Genomic DNA, 18,246 nt, shown 5'->3' with positions numbered 1-18,246 from the left:
AGCAATACCAAAGAGGAAGGAGGAAGGAGGAAGAATACCACAGATGATTATTCAGACTAGTTCTTGCAGATCCTGCTCTACAAAAAAAATAAATAAAAAACAAGTTTGCGATGATTTACAAATATACATATTCTCTATCAGATAAGCCATTTCACAGATATCTTTAGCAGATCATTTTCTAAATAGACTTTAGAGGTAATGGCTCTTCTGGAAGAGTGTAGCTTCACTACTCCTTAAAAGACAGTAAGATGTAATGCAACTGCCCAGCCAACTGGATAAAATCTGTTTAGGGAATAGAAGATGATGCACTACAGATGACTGAAAAACTGGAAAAACAAGAACTCACAGCCTCTACTTCACTGAATTATGTTTCACTGTAAAATGCCTGCACAGGGAGCAGACAGAAGCCCCAAGTTCTCCTCCATGCAAAGGAAGATCCCTGCAGTTACTATACCCCACTTCAAAGTTGCAGCATCACAGTGTAGCTAATATTTCAGTTTGGGATTCCACACTGAACAAATTAAGCAAAACAGACTTAGCAATGATTCAACAATTCAAGCCACAGTGAATTGTCAATGTTCTTGATTGTTACAGCTTGTTTTGCTTTAAACAAATGAGATAAATAACTTGTCTTTTTATAACGGAACAATTTATTTCGGCTTTTCCCGGTTAGGGGTCGCCACAGCGGAACTCTGGTCCGCTAATGATTGGCAGTTGATTTTTACGTGCCGAGTTGCCAGCCCTGATGCACAACCTTCAATGAAGGTACGCCCATTCACGTATGTCTCCACGCAGAAGACGCTCTAGCTGGGAATCGAACCGAACAGCGTCTTACTGTGAGGCGACAATGCTACCGCAGCACCACCACCGCAATTTATGAAGAGCAATAATACATAAAAATGTTCGCTCTTACTCTGCTGTTATGGAAAATATCTTGGGAGTTGTAGCTGGAGCTTCTCAGGAACAACATTTGGCCTAAAAGCAGGACTTATTTCTATACTGAAAAACTAATGCAAACACATATATAAAAACATGGATGCTGAGCCACAACACATACACAAAAGAGAGTGAACTGCAAGCATAGCTGAACATAAAATGTGAGGGGAGGGGGGATACTGTCTAAAAAAGATTCCCTTCATATCACTGCTTATAAGAATTGTTTGAAAATTCAGAAGACTTTTTGAATGAATTTAATACAAAATGGAAGAGGAAAAGTGGATTTACTCATGTAATGAAGCTTGTGAGCTTACTATATATTGACAACATGCACGGTTAGATCATGCCTAATGCTTATGTATTTTTTTTACCTGTTTTACAAAATATTGTGTTGAAAGCATCTTGTTGCAAATTATTTTTTGAAGGAGAGTTTATAATTATGATGCTAAACAAAATATGTTCTAATAAAAAATAAGACTTTTAAATGAAAGCCTATCCTAGTGAAAAAAATATGCATGGTTTATTTCATGTCAGTGCCTGTAACTCTGATATTCTCCTGGCAGATTTGGAAGACGATATAAAAAAGGTTTTCCAGAATATGTACTGAATACCTGCATGAAGATCCTAATTCAAAAAGTGCCTACAGCAAGTTTTTTCTAGCATAACATTTAAATTCCAGCCAAAGGAAAGAATGTGCATTTGGGATCACAAAAGCAAAATACCGTTTAAGAAAAGTCTGACCACAGGTGCTGAATCAAGAAGGGCAAACAAATGTAACCAAGACAACAAGATCACAACACAGATTATGACAAAGAGAGTAAGGCAATCCTGGAAATAAAAATAACGTGAAATGCTTAATACTAAAAATAGTAAGCACATGGCTTTTCTACTTATCTTACATAAAAAACCCAGACAATTTCCTTATATTTTTCATGTGAAAGGCCTTAAAACCTTATGACCTTTTCTAAATCTCCCACTGAGGTGTTGATGATGGGCAAGGGAGCTGTAAAGAGTGGTTATAAGACACCTCTTTACCTCACACGTCTTCTGAAAGATGTTTTTGTGGCTGAGAGAGATTTGTACAGTGTAACTATTACTGTTTTAGCTGATTCTCAAGTAGGGCTTATCAACTGTTGAGCGACCTGTCGAATGTAAATTTGCCTATGTCACAAGTGATAACTCAAAAAAAAACAGTGAATGTATGAATGTGGAATCTGCCCTTCACTTTCCAAAGGCACTCGTCTAGGAGAATACATTAATAAAGTGCAGACAAGTGTTCTCTGTCACTCTCCAAGAAAATATTGTGGGTGCATTTTATTTTAAGAAACAATGTTCTGCTAATATTATTTTCATTGTTTCAGTTTTATCAAAGTCAGATTTAATGAATAGCTCTTTCAGAACCTGTCTTACAGCCTGTTTGTAATGATAACTGTTCTAGAATACTGGTATGCTATGACTGACGACAGGAAAAAAAATAAAGCTGTAGGTATCACTGAATTTCAATGGACATGATGGTATCAGTATATAATGTCATGCCTACCAGCTAAACACCATCTTTAGCAGATTATAGTGTGGTTCTATAACTATATCCTGCTGCCACAAATACACTCAAAGTAAAGTATGACAAGAGTTCATTGAAACATTCTAGAAAATGAAGCTATGTTCTCTACTATAATTTGTAAACCATCATTATGGTCTCAACAACTCTGCATTCTTAAAAACTGTCCGTCACTTCTTCCACTTTTATAACCTGGCTAACTATAACAATTACATCCTAAAGGGATCCTTATATTCCCAGAAATCCCAAATGTATAAGGCAGTGCAAAGGTGTTGTATGCCATTGTTATTTTTTTAAGAATACATAACTAAAATTCACTATACTGTGGCACTGCTTAAATACCATTAATTCTAACAAGAGGAAACTTAACTTTTCAGAAAAAAAAAACTTTGGTTTCTTCTGTTTTATCATACTTCTCAAGTAAAATCCATTTTTAATAGTAGCGAAACAGCAATATTTGTGGATGATATTACAATTCAACAATGTACATTTTTTCTAGAGAGCTAGGGGATCTATCTTCTTCCACGCATCTGTTTTTGGTTACTCTAGTACAGGCCAAATGCCTGCTATCTTTGCTAATGTAAAAGGACTGAAAAAACATATTTATTACATTGCACTAGTTCACATATCTTAGGTAACACAGAAAGAGGAAAGAAAACCTAAACCATTGACAGCTAAATATGAGTTTCCATTCTGAGACATTCCCAAAGAGACACAGTACTTTCATCATTTATCAAAACACTGCTCATCCAACGATTCCACTATTTAATAGTGTGTTGTCCCCTCATACCATTCAGTTTACTGAAAATTGAAACTTCACAGCTTGTGTGAAGACCATAATTAGTTTCAGAAAACAAACTTCAACAGCAGCAACAATCCCTTAAGTTTGTCTGTCCCAGTCATGAACAAAAATGTCCTTCACAAGCCTGAGTTTTCAGCTGACACTGCACTTCTCTTTACGGCTGAATTTCTGACGTCGCTGCTTCAAGCCACGCTCCAAGCGGTCATCTTCTTCTTGAGCTCTGAAGTAGTATTGAGAGACAAAGCAGCACTTTAGAATTTTATTTTTATTTTTGCAGTCAAGACAATGCTATATTTAATCCCAGTATTAGCACGCATTATTTATCAGCTATCTAGTTTTCTTGTGCATATTTTCCTACAATGTCCATCACCCACTCGTGGTTAAGATAATTTCAAAACTTGCAGGGAATGCAGACTACTGCACTTACTGTACTAAAGACTCATATGTAGGAAAGAATATCCAGAACGAAGAACTGTGTGTGTATTTTGCTCACTAGCTATGATCATAAACATAACTAATGTAACCCCGACCTATTGTATGGTTCATTTATAAAAGCAAGGAAGGAAAAGAAAAATCAAACGTTATTGCCTGAACTCAGTGTAATGCATAAGGAAAAGAGTATCTCAGTGGAGAGAGTATCTCAATTGATGGCATATGCAGAGGGGTGCACAGAAAGTAGAGCTGCATAAGGCACTTACCATAACAGTAGAACTTCCAAGAGATGTTACTGCAACACTAAATTTTGTCATTTGAGTTTTCCCATCTCCTCTAGTCATTTCCCAGCCAGATATTTCTAAGTAATAGCTATCTTCCCTTAGCCAATCAAAGTGATGATGTAGGTTGAACAAGCTCCATTGCATATTCTGGTGAAAACTTATGGAGTTGGCTATATACAAGATTAAGTACAGTTGTGGGGAAGGTATTTATTATAACACCAGGTGTTTGAGGGATGGCCACTGCAGCAGTACATAATAAATTTAAGTTTAATCACCTTCTTAATTCCATTTCCTCAGTCAGAATTTTCCCTTAATAATACCACAACCGCTGCAAGGAACTAAGGCTGGCCTTGTATGCTGCTTAGATATTGGCAGATACGGCAAAAGGCGCGGTTCCATATCTCTTGTTGTTCCTCATTTGCTGTAACTCTTTCAGCTTAAATTTATCATCGAGACGGATACTTGTCAGAACAGACACCTCATAATCATCATTATCATCAATCCACTTTTCCCCATTTTCTACATGGGGTGGGGTGTCATGTAAACTGTCGCCATCTCTCTCGATTCAGTGCTACACTGTTGCCATCTTCGACACTCATGCTTTATTGTTGCAGATCTTTTCTCACACAATCCATCCACTTGTTTGCTGGACATCCTCATTTCCTCTTACCTTCTTCTTGTCTGTCCCAAATCTTCTTCACCAGATTGTCTTCAGCTTTTCTGCATGTGTCTGAACTGAACCACTGTAATCTATTCTCTTTGATCTTTTCTGCAATTCAAACTACTCTGGCTTCTGCTCTTATGTCTTCATTTCTTCATCTGTCCCACAGTGTACATCCTACCGGCCATCTCAGGCATTTCATTTCCATCACCTCTAACTTCCTCATCTGCTCTGCCTTTACTGCCCAGGTTTTTATATCATACAGTAGTACTGGTCGCACCACTGTTTTGTACACCTTACTTTTCAGTTTCTTTGGCATTCTTCTGTAATACATTATACCTTACACTCTATGTTAGTTGGCTGCAGCTCCTCTGTGTCTAGCTTTGACCTCTTCATTCAGACTTTCCTTCTCCTCAACCACCCCAACCAGATAATTGAGGCTGTTAACCTGTTCCAGTATCTTCCCTTTTGTCTCCGTTCCCAGCTTCTTCTTTTTTTTTTTTTCAATAATAATTCTTTATTACTTTTACAATTGTTCATACACATATTTGAGCATGATATACACAGGTAGTTTCCAAACAATACTACAAAAAACAATCCTACAACATATGTACACTATATTTATTTATTTATTTATTTATTTTACATTTGTTAACCGGGAAAAAAATCCGACTGGATACAATGTCCTTTGGGAGAAAAGCTCCAACATTATACAAAATACAGACATTTCCAAAATTATAATATTACAGAGAGAGAAACAGTCAAATATCAAACAAACAAATCAGGTTGCAAAATTCATTTGTTAACAATGCATATAAGGAAATAAAATAATGAAGACAATGAACAATTCAGGTAGATAATAGAGACTAGGAAATGTCAGTCAGGAGATGAGCATTGGCAAAGCATGAATGAATGCTTTCATTTTAACACAAGAAAAGACATCTGAAGAGTCTAGACAATAGGTATTATATCTTATAATAATTTGATTACTATTAAATTTTACTTTATAGTATTAATATCCAAGGGTTATCCTAGGTTACACACATTAAGCCAATATAATGTTAAAAATTTGTTCCCAGATCTTCCGATTATTTATATGTTTGGTATGATCAGTGATTAGTAATTTGTGGGCTAGTATGTGTTTTATCGCTAGATTCTTAAAGTTGTCCCATGAAGTTTGCGATGGATTCAACCAATTAGTTGCTATGTAGAGTTTCATTAACAAAAAGATATTCATAATTATGGTCAATTGGGATCTAGTTAGATCATATGGGGGAATATGTAATACAGTAAATTCCCAGGAAAGCGTGGAAGTTTGATAACCCACCTTCTGCAGTTGTAGTTTCAAGGAATTCCATAGTTTATATATACACTTACAGCTCCAGAACATATGAAGGAGATCTGCAGTTTCATTTTTACAGTATGGGCATTTAGGAGAATATTTACAGTTAAATTTATGCAAGCTAAGACGCGTATAATAAGCGTTATTGAGTATCATAAGTTGAGTAAAAGTTAACTTTTGGAGGGAAATTGATTTAATAGTTAAGTTGATTGCTTTTAATATTTTACTATTTTCAATCAAGGGTATTTTTTCTTTCCAATAATTTGATAAAAGGACTTGATCTTAATATTTAATTTCTTTTATTAGTTTATATGCAAATGTATATACTTATTATCTTGTAGGAGGGCTTGCCATAAATTTGTACATTTTGTTAAATCCTCATCATTAATTTTTAAATCTTTAAAGTAACTTATAGATAAATCTTTGATCTGTCTCAATATTATTAAGTATGATTTTGGAAGGTTCCATTCCTGTCTTACTTCATGAGCCGAATATTTCAAATAAGGGTATATATCCCGTAATGTTAAATTAATAATAAGTGGGTACATTTTTAGGTCTATTAATTGATTATTAATTCTCAGTTTTGGATTCCTATGAGAAGGTTGTAGGATCATAAGGTGTTGAGTAAGATTTAATGAAGTGAAGAGATTTTGTAATAATGTGATATATATTTTAATATGCTCCATTAAAGCCAGTGATTTAAATGTATCTTTCCTTAGAAAAGGTAATGATTTAGGATTAATTTTCAGACTCTCTACATGTTTATAATTCAATCTTAACCAGTTTGGGGACCAATTCTTGCTATGTGTATCATAATTAGCAATTCTTAAAATTCTACTGGCATTTATAATTAAGTAATATTTTTCAAACTTGGGTAATTCTAAACCCCCTCTGCCTTTTGGGGTCATCAATTTATCATATTAAATTCTAGTTTTCCTTGGTTCCCATATAAATTTAGCAGATTCCGTGTGGATTTGCTTGAAGAACTTCTTCGGGATTAAAACCTGAGCAGATCTGAAGATATATAATAATCTGGGTAATACGTTCATTTTAATAATTGAAACCTTTGCTAATGGTGGTAATGTTAGTTTATTCCATCTCCTTAGGTCAGATAAAATGTGATCCCAAATTAATTTGAAATTATTAATATAAAAGTCCTTATTATCTGAGGAAAATGTGATACCTAGATATTTAATCTTTTCTTCCGATTTTACATGCCCTACCAATGGTAAATGCGAAAAGGGTTTTGGTGTTTTTAATGGAAATATCTTGTTTTTTTAAGGTTTATTTTATAGTTAGATATTACTGCAAAGATTTCGACAGCTGTTAATAATTTCTTGGTATCTGTAACTGGTGTTATACTATATACATTAACATCATCTGCAAAAGCTGCCATAGAAATCTTGGTACCATAAAGTATTGGGGTGTTATGATATACATTTTGTTTAATATGTAAAAATAAAGGTTCCAAATATAAATTAAATAATAAAGGGGATAGAGGACAGCCTTTCTGGGTTCCATTTTTAATTTGTATTCTTTTGGAGAAAATCTTGTTGATATATAAGGTAGTGTATGGATTATTGTATAATATTTGTAATGTCCTAATGAATTCTTGCGGTATGTTAAAAAATGGTAAAATATGAAATAAAAATTTTATGTTCACTCTATCAAAGGCTTTTTGTGCATCAATAATGAGTGCATACAAATTTAAAATCTTTTGATTGGCATTAGAAATAACGTATGCAGAGTTAAAGTATTGTCACTAGTTTGCCTAGAAGTTAAAAAACCCGTTTGTTCATTTGAAATTATTAAATTCATTATTTTCTTCAGTCTATTAGCTAAAATAGTAGTCATAATTTTAGTATCAATATTTAAGAGTGAAATAGGTCTATAATTATCTGGGTTTTGGTGATCCGAATTTTCCTTGAGTAGTAAAATACTTTTGGATGCATTAACATGAGGGTTGTTGATTTTATTGTTAATAATATAGTTAAAAGTATATGATAGTATTTCAACAATCGTACCACTAAATGTTTTGTAAAACTCTGGAGTAAGACCATCTGGGCCCGGCGCTTTGTGTGATTTCAGCATATTGATTGTTGTTATTTCTTCGGTGGAAATTGGTTTGATTAAATCTTTTTGCAAGTTGTCATCTAATTTCGGAAAATTAATTTTTTGAATAAAATCATTGTTAGTTTCATTTATATGTGACTCATCTAACTCACTATAAATTTGAGAGTAAATCAATTCAAAGGTATTGATAATATCTTCAGATTTTGTATAAAATTTGTCCTTGTAGAGTATTTCCATAATTTGAGAGGGTGATTTAGATTGGTTAATAATTCTAGCTAAAGCCCTTGATGGAGTTTGAATATGATTAGCATATCTTGCAAGCATTTTGGTTTCATGAAATGCTAATCTATTATTTTGTCTCAGGAAAAGATCTTTCTGACATTTAAATAATTCCGTTTCTGTTTGTGTGTTATGATTTTGCCTTAATTCCTGATCTAACGATTTAATTTTAGCCACTAAGATTTGTTCTTCTTTGAGCTGAATTTTTTATATAATAAGAGGCTTTTTGAAGGAACACCCCCCCCTTACTTGAGCTTTAGTTGCCGCCCATTCAATATCAGGTATGCATTGTTGTTTGACTAATCTAACCAGTGAGGAATTTAGAATTTCTTGAATTTCCTTATTTATTTCTTTTTTATTTAACAAGTATGGATTTAAGGACCAATTATAACTCCTGTGTATTTGACTATTTCTAAGGTCTTTAGCAAAACTTAATGAAATTTTAGAATGATCTGATAAATAGCGAGCATGTATAGATACTATGGGATCATAATTAATCAATGTTTCCGAAATAAAAAAAAAAGTCTATTCTAGACCACATTTTGTGACAAGTTGTGTAAAATGTAAAACTATGTGTGTTAAAAAGATTGTTTACATACTTAAAAGGATCATATAATTTAAAGTCATGTTTGAACTCACTTAATGTTGATACTACTTGATTATTAAATGACCTTTGTGGGCTTCATTTATCTAACTTAGGGTTCTGATAAGCATTCCAGTCTCCTCCTATAATTATATAATGACTAGTATATTTATTTAAAATAGGATAAAGTGATGCTAATAATGACTGTTGATTCTTACATGGTGCATATATGTTGAGAAGTATGATGGGTTTATCATAAAGAGTAGAAGAGAGAATCACATAGCACCACCTTCCTTCTTTATCTGTTTTAGAATCTAAAATTTTATCTTGATATTGATTTTTTATAATTATCGCAACTCCCGCACTATTAGTTTTACCTTCTGAGGCAATAATCTCTCTTATCCATTTTTTCTTCTTTATTTCAGTCCATTGGTCATTGGTCAAATGAGTTTCCTGAAGTAATATAAAACATGCCTTAGCCTGCAGAAATAAATGAAGCAACAATTTCCTCTTTTTCAAGTTCTGGAGCCCCTTAATATTCCATGAATCTATTACCCACATTCCAATAAATTTCTTTTATGTTGGTATTCTAGAACTCGTAAATAGTGTATTAAAAGCAATTGAGTGTTAAACAGATATATTTTATGAAAGCATTCTTGAGATCCCGTCCCATACTAGTGCCTACCCACTATACGCCTGGACCAGGAACAGTATAGGCCTTTAACAAAGTTAAAAATTTAAAAAAATAGTGGTATTAACAGATAAATATTATAGAACTTTACATATAAAAAGAATACAACATGGAATGGACCTATACACAGAACAACTATGTCTACAATGCCTAATCTACCCATTCCCTTTAAAACACCACTATTCCTCTACACCTCTTGACATTACAGTTAAAATAAGAGAGACAGAGCAAAACTGAACAACAAGATATACAATTATTGTCCTTTGCCTCCATAAGAACACCCTCCTTTATCTAACAATAATACTTGGGACATTATTTAAACATTTGTTCTCAGATAAATGAAACCATAGTGTTCCTGAAATAACTAATGAGTTTGTTTTACCTTTGTTTATATGTGTACCTACATTTCAGCCAACAAACCAGGTTGAGACATTAACATCCGATATTTAACACTAAACAACTTAGTTCACATTGGGAAAAACTTTCTACCACCTGTAAAAAAAAAATCTTAACAATTTTAGTAAATCTGAACTAGTGCAAATAGACAAACATTTAAATATTTAGTCAGATAGGCTGAGTGGTCCTGACAGTTACCCTAAACCAGAATAAGTAACTCTTCAGAAGGTGTTTTTAAACTTAATATCAGCTATACGTATGAAACATTTTATCAAATATTTATATGTCTGTTTTAACATCTAGCAATTTTAAGTTTACCCTTATACTTTGATCTACTAATAAGGTAGAAATGTTACCACAGAGAATTCCCAAACATCTCAAAATATAAGCCCACTATTAAGTAGTACATTTAAGATATATTCCTATAACAAGGTTAATAGCAAGGATTATATATAAGGGAGATTAAACCTATATATGTATAATATATATGTATACTGGTTAAAATAAAATATGTGATAACACCTTGGTAGATTAATATAATTAGTTCCCTAACCCCTCATTACTAAAAGTCTTGCAATCTCAGATCTGTTTTATATGTATAGTTATGTCATTTGTAGGTCTGAACAAGTTATGTATTTAACTTGGTGTTTACTAAACATTGGGAGTAATAAGGGGCTACTGTTGTGTGTATTAAGGTATTACCAGTACTAAAGATGTTTATTATAAATAATTTTCACATTTTAACAGTCCTGGAGCCTCATCGTTGAATTTGCGACACTCCAGAGCGACTGACAGCTTCACGAAGGGGGACCCTTTATCCCGATGGACTTCCAGATGTGCCACATCAATAATACACCCTATGAAGCAGCAAAACCATTTTGGCTCCATTTGTGGGACATTTCGACATCGTGGAGGCAGTAAAACTTCGGAAAGAGCACAGCGCGAGTAAATAACTCCAAAAGAAGATTGTACCTGTTGTAAAAAAATGGCCTAGAGCAATAAAAGGACAAACAAAGCAAAGATAAGACCTCGACATGCAGTACAATATGGATCCGACCTCGGATGCCCTGCCAGGCCCATCGGAAGTTCACTCTAGGTCTCTGAAGCAGGTAAGCTTTTAAAAATCGCCAGAAAAGTCGTTTTTGCTTCTTTTTTTGTTGTAACTGAATGTCTAGTCCCATTTAATGTAAATATTAATGTATTTGGGTATTTCATTTGGAATTTTATTTGTTTTTCAATAAGAAATTTGCAATAGGGAGATAATAGCTGTCTGGCTTGCCTAATCTGCAAAGGCAGGTCCTGTGCCAAAGAAATTCTGTTGTTTTGCCACATAATAGAGCCCCCATTTTTTTAACAGTTAATAATATCTTATTGACATCTTGAAAGTTAAGAATTTTAGCATAAACAGGTCTTGGTATGTTAGAAGCTTGTGATTCCCTCAGGGCTCTGTGGGCTCGCTCTATTGTTATTTGCTGTGCAGTTACCGAGTCACTGAATAATGCTGTGAATATTTGCATGATTGATGGAATTAAATCATTGTATTGTACATATTCCAGTATTCCTCTGATGATTATATTGTTTCTCCTAGACCTCGCCTCTAGGTCAATGATTTTAACTTGCATAGAATGAATGTCCTGCTCATGTGCTTCAGATTTTTTGGCTAGCAGTGCTATTTTATCTTCATTCTCAGTAATTCTAGCATAATTTTTATCCATTCTTTCCAGAATTTGACTGCAAGAAATTCCAAATGATTGCACTTGATTAGGTAGTTCTTTTATCGCTTCTTGCATGGGAAGTAGAGCTGTTTTAATATCCTCCATGTTTGCCATTTGTTCCGGTTTGTTTTTATTCCCTGGTTTTAAATGCTCCTGTTGATTTGTGATTTTCTGTCGTTTCAAATTTAAATCTTTCTCCAGTGAAAGAAGTACAGAAAGTTTAGTTTTTGAAGTTGTTGTGTCCATATGTTTTCCTTCTTTTGACATCATAGATCAACAAAGAAACTCGATGTAAGATCAGTGTAGATAGGCCAATATTCCTGAGCACACGGTTCCTTTGTTTGAGACTCTCTTCAGAGTCAAATGATCTGTTATAATCCTGTCTGATTAGTTTGTTTTTCAGTTTCGATCACCACCTGTATGATACTTGGTTGAAGTTATAGTTGTTTTTCCTTAGATCTACTGTAAAAAAGAACATTATATATATCCTCAGGGTTAGATTTTCCTCTGATTGTATGGAGAGCTGTAGATTAGTAGTGTTCACAGAACAGCAGCCATCTTTGAACCTACTTACTTATTAGTTCCCAGCTTCTTCTGATTTCCCCAATGTGTTACCAATACCATTGTCTTACCTGTGCTTAGTTTCATCCCATGTGCCTTTAGTGTTGCATTTCCCCTATCCCTTAACCTTTGCTGAAGTTCTTGTTCAGAGTCTGTCTGTAATGCTACATCATCTGCATACAGCAACTTTGTTGATCTGTCCTCTCTGACGACCTGTTTGCTAATGTAGTCCATCACTAGTATAAACAGCAGCAGGCTCAGAGCAGAACCCTGATGTACACCTATTCCCAATGTGAACCCCTTTGTGAGACTGAACACTGTTCATACTTGAGTCATTGGGTTCTTGTACATAGCCTGCACTAATTCCACCAATGTTTCTGAGACTTCAACCACCACAGTACTACCCAAATCAGTTTTCTTCAGACCTTGTCATATGCTTTCTCCAAGTCTAGGAATGCTCAGTTGCAGATTTTAATGGCCCAGTTAAGAAGTTATTATGGCAGTATTTATGCTACAAAAGTTTCTTTGACAATTCTACATGTCTGCAGTATCTGAGTACATTTTCCCCATTTCCTCTCCCTTCTTAATTACTTCTGCAGTACAACCAATGTTATTTGTGTACAATTCCCCATTTCACTTTCCCTCCTTCAGAATTATTTCACTGTACTTACCTGAAATATTTCTGGGCTACAGCAGGTGCTCGCATTTTAGGTTTGCCTACAGGCAAGCCAATTTGTTTACATTCTGTGCTCATGCTTGCAAATACCTTGCATGGCTATAAGCATAATTGCTGGCCATGAAAAGGTGCACGCAAACATGTAGGCATGATGATGATGAGCAGCACACATATTCGATTAGTGCTGCTGCCTGTTGTACTGATGTGCTTATGTTGTGTGGGCTTAGCAAGACATTTACAGAATTGTTAATGAATCTCAAGGTATGTTTTTTTTTTTTTATTTATACTTTAACAAATGAGGGCAAAGAACAATGTTATATATACTATTATAGAAGCAGAAGCTGGTCAAACTGTATATTTTCTTCAAGCTTTCCCATTAATATTCCATGTAGATTGAGTGAAAGGTGGACTAGTGGCAATTACTTTACTCAACATTTTGTAGTTTGATGTAAAATACTTGGTAAACTGATGTCTGCTTTTTCTTATTGTAATAGTTCCTAAAAGCAACTGTGCAATTTTACAAATATTTACCAAAAGTCATTTTCCTTTAGTAAGTACAGGTTTATTTGGTCAGGTTATATGCTTTCTTTTAGTTTAGGATTCCAAATTACATAGTTAGACAAAATATAGCTATTTGCACATATAGACTTATATATCTTGTATATTATACCTTGAGGATTTCATTTGATTTTATTGTTTACTGATAAACTAATCTGAAATACTGAGTTTACCAGTTCATATTTACTACAGTTTACTTTAGTACAGATGTGTTTGACAACAATGCTAGTGACATCTATAGTCACAATAAGACTGACACAACACAGCCTGAACAACAATGGCTAGATTTTAACTACCAACCCAAGATCACAAGCTAGAGATTAGTGGTGAATTGCACGAATACCACACAACATGTTGCTGTACAACTGTGACAGTGCACAATGGAATAGATGACATCACTATTGTTTATTAGCTGGACATTTATGCTAAAAAGTGGTGAAAGGGTACAATAACACTATACAGCTATGGATCATATATACAGTGGATATAAAAAGTTTAAACACTCCTGTTCAAATGCCAGGTTTTTGTGATATAAAAAAGGGACCATAATAAATCAGTTCAAAGCTTTTCCCACCTTTAATGTGACCTATAACTTGTACAATTCAATTGTAAAACAAACAAACAAATATGTTAGGGAAAAAAATATAAAAAATAAAGAATGTACAATAAACTGGTTGCATAAGTGTGCACACCCTTAAACTAATACTTTGTTGAAGCACCTTTTGATTTAATTACAGCATTCAGTCTTCTTGGGTACACACCTGCCATCAATTAAAAAAACTGATTAACCCCAAATAAAGTTCAGCTGTCCTAGTAGGATTTTCCTGACATATACTCAATTGCCTGCTACAGCAAAAGCCATGGTTTGCAGAGAGCTTACAAAGCATCAAAGGGATCTCATTGTTGAAAGGTATCAGTCAGGAGAAGGGTGCAAAATAATTTCCACAGCATTGGATATACCATGGAACACAATGAAGACAGTCATCAAAAAGTGGAGAAAATATGGGACAACAGTGACTTTGCAAAGAACTGGATATCCCTCCAAAATTAATGAGACCTACAGCAACAGTGAAGGAGCTGCAGGAATTTCTGGCAAGTACTGGTTGTGTACTATACGTGATAACAATCTCCCATATTTTCCATATGTCTGGGCTATGGGGTAGGGTTGCAAGATGGAAGACTTTTCTTGCACAGAAAAACATCCAGGCCCGGCTGACATTTGCAAACCAATACATCAAGTCTCCCAAAAGCATGTGGGAAAATGTGTTATAGTCTGATGAAACCAAGGTTGTACTTTGTGGCCACAATTCCAAAAGGCACGTTTGGCAAAAAAAAAAAACTTTTCATCACCAAAAGGACACCATCCCCACAGTGAAGCATGGTGTTGGCAGTATCATGCTTTGTGGTTGCTTTTCTTCAGCTGGAACTGGAACTTTAGCCAAGATGGAGGGAGTTATAAACAGTTCCAAATACTAATCACTTTTGGCCCAGAACCTTCAGGTGTCTGCTAGAAAGCTGAAGATGAAGAGGAATTTCACCTTTCAACATGACAATGACCCCAAGCATACATCCAAATCAACAAAAGAATGGCTTCAGCAGAAGAAAATTAAATTTTTGGAATGGTCCAGCCAGAGCCCAGGCCTAAATCCAATAGAAAATCTGTGGGGTGACCTGAAGAGGGCTGTGCACATGAGATGCCCTCACAATCTGAGATTTGGAGCACTTTTGCACAGCAGAGTGGGCAAATATTGCCAAGTCAAGATGTGCCATGCTGATAGACTCCTACCCAAAAAGACTGAATACTGTAATTAAATCAAAAGGTGCTTCAACAAAGTATTAGTTTAAGGGTGTGTACACTTATGCAACCAGCTGATTTTACGTTTTCTATTTTTTATATTTTTCACCTAACAGATTTGTTTGTTTTTTAATTGAATTGTACAGGTTATAGGTCACATTAAAGGTGGGAAAAGTTTTGAAATAATTTATTGTGGTCTCATTTTTTATATCACAAAAACCTGGCATTTCAACAGGGGTGTGTAAACTTTTTATATCCACTGTACATGTTTCGCAGTGTGGGAAGAAAATCAGAGTTGTAAACCAGTGGATTATCAATCACACATTCCTGCCACTACATTCCGGGATGAATGCACACTTGACTTATCTCATGTTTGCACAATGTGCATTGACAAGGAAGTAAATAATGTGGGAAGAAATAGCCAGGTAATTGTTATGGCTAGGCTTGTATAGGCCCTAGGGCTGATAGCCTAGTACCAACCTATGAACCTATGACAAGACAAACAAACACTTCCTACATAGGACAGTGCACTGTAGAATAACAGTGATGGATTATGTGTGAGTACGTTAAACAATATTTTGTTTATTTTATTTTATTTTACATTTGTTTACCAGGAAAGTCTGACTTGGAATGAAGACAATTTTCAGCAGAGGTCCAGAGAGAAATGTTCCAGATGCATGTCTTTATAATGTGAGAGAAAACCCACGCACATGCAGAAAGGACATGCAGACTATGCACAGAAGGCACTCCAGCTGAGAACTGAACTGGAGAACCTCTTGCTCTGAGGTGACAATGCCACTACTGCACCATGCACTGTAATGGTTGTAAGTGTAACCATTGGAAAGCAGACATGCATTAACCGACTGAATTAACTGAGTCAACATCACTCTGAAATCAAGGTAACTTCTCAAAATTCAATACAGCTATATGAACGTTGTGTAATCTAAACAAAGAATTATTTTTGTACTTTTTTACTGTCTGCCTGAAGAGCAACACTGCCAAGTGCAACTGCACTACTGATGGCAAAGCTTTAGTGCATGCATAGTCATATTTTGAGGTATTGAACTTAGAATGGGAATAAGAAGTAGCCTATGATGCTCTTTGCTGATTTTCATGCAAAGAAACACTATACATATACAATCATATGTGAACCTGCTGGACTACAGAACAGATATGTATGGTCATGTTTCATGTGTAATGATTTACACATCTGTCATGGCAGTTGCTTTTAGTCAATCCTTATTTGAATGCTACAGGTGTATTATGAAACAGGTCTATATTATATGCTTGAAGAGGCGTTCCATCGAATGCCTCTTCATTGACCCTTCAACATCGAACTCCCAAAACAACGAAGGGCAATATCAACAATTTCTTTCCCTGGGAAAGAAATCGCTCACCGTAACAACACAAACACATCAGTAAAAACATTACAAAGTTGGGGGCTTCACTCCCCACACCCCACAACGTGGGGGGCTATGCCCCCCAACTAAATATACCAACTCCGAGATCGCACTACAGTGGGGAAAATGGCAAACTCACAGGGATGGCCAAGCGATTTCTTTCTTAGGGATAGAAATCGTTGATATGGACCTTTGCTGTTTTTGGACTTTGTGCTTTAGGGGTCGATGAAGAGGAGTTTGATGGAACACCTCTTTGAGGATATAATATAGACCCTATGACACACATGAGGGTCCAAACATGTAACTGCTGGTGGAAACATGGCTTCTGGAAACATTCTGGAATCAAAGATGCTTATTAGATAACACAAAAGTGGTAGAAAAGGTGGACAGTTGGTGACAAGAATACACAATGCAGAAATAATACATTAGTTCAGGTTTCATTTCTGCATATGTTTGTGCTGTATTACTGTTTGCTTTATCAGCATAATTATTCAGGCAAGATCTGTACAAGACAAACTTCACAATAGGGAGCAGAGCCATTATATAGCAGCAGAATAATGGTGAGTTAAGGAAAAGTGAGGTTAACATTTACAGCCACAGTAGTCATACAAAACATTCAAAAACATTTCTGCATACAGCTGGATTCAAACTTTGAGGGCATTCCAAGAAAAAAAACTTAATACCTGAGTATTATCTAAAGACATCAAGTAGAAAGTCATACTTCACAAAGTTCCCATGTGACAGCAGATTAAAGAAAATAAGAATGTATGTATTAATCTTCATTATCCTCTTAACAACTGTAAGCTGTACATTCAACTCCTCAACTTGTTGAAAAGCACATTAAATGGACATTACATAGCTAAGCATCGCAGCATAAAGTACACCAGAGTAGTGCAGTCAAAGGCAAAAACTCAGTAAAAGATTTTTCCATAAGCTGTTTACTTCCATTTAGCCTCAGTCACAATCATACCTCTGAACCTCTTACAAAAAAAAATCTTGACAAAGACATAAATAATGGAGGGACAAAGGCCCAAAAATATGGACACTTTTTAAATATTGCTCTTAAAAACTTAGAAAGTTGATAGAATAACAGGTTTTGCATTAACATGAATTTTCTGAAGGGTATGAAATCTGAAACTCAAACATCTGTCATTATTTTCTAGCGTCAACCCTCAATTACTTACTGACGATTTGTCAGGAAAACACAATTTTATGAAAAACAGTCCAAAAATATGAGCAAAAACCTGGACATCCTGCAAAAATCTGCACAGTTAAAAGGTATGGTTGCAGTTGGTACTTGGTACCAGACATTGAACAAATGCAAAGGTAGAAGACTAATGATACAGAAGGAAAAAGATACATAGACAGGGGGAGAGGGAGGTAGGGACAAAGTAGCTTATAAGAGAAGCAGGATAATGGTGGCTCATAACAATATGTACCAACAGCTACATGCAAAATAGTGTATTTGAAACAGTCAGTAACACTTAGCCAATGCCTGGATTAG

General features: G+C 35.0%; 1 protein-coding gene across 2 annotated transcripts in view; it reads right to left on the bottom strand.

Annotated features, from left to right (window-relative positions):
• Positions 1-850: 850 nt before the first annotated feature.
• The window catches only part of LOC122805531, a 2,823,268-nt gene continuing 2,805,872 nt past the window's right edge, over positions 851-18,246 (bottom strand). For both annotated transcript variants that reach the window (XM_044075738.1, XM_044075739.1), the window contains one exon: positions 851-3,516. In XM_044075738.1, coding sequence (XP_043931673.1) covers positions 3,429-3,516 — 88 coding nt within the window. In that variant the 3' untranslated portion in view covers positions 851-3,428. The remainder of the gene's footprint in view (positions 3,517-18,246) is intronic.

This window comes from Protopterus annectens, chromosome 6.part1, assembly GCF_019279795.1.
Source record: "Protopterus annectens isolate FY-2018-M chromosome 6.part1, PAN1.0, whole genome shotgun sequence".
Lineage (NCBI taxonomy): Eukaryota > Metazoa > Chordata > Ceratodontiformes > Protopteridae > Protopterus > Protopterus annectens.
This window is presented reverse-complemented; position numbering and strand designations above follow the sequence as displayed.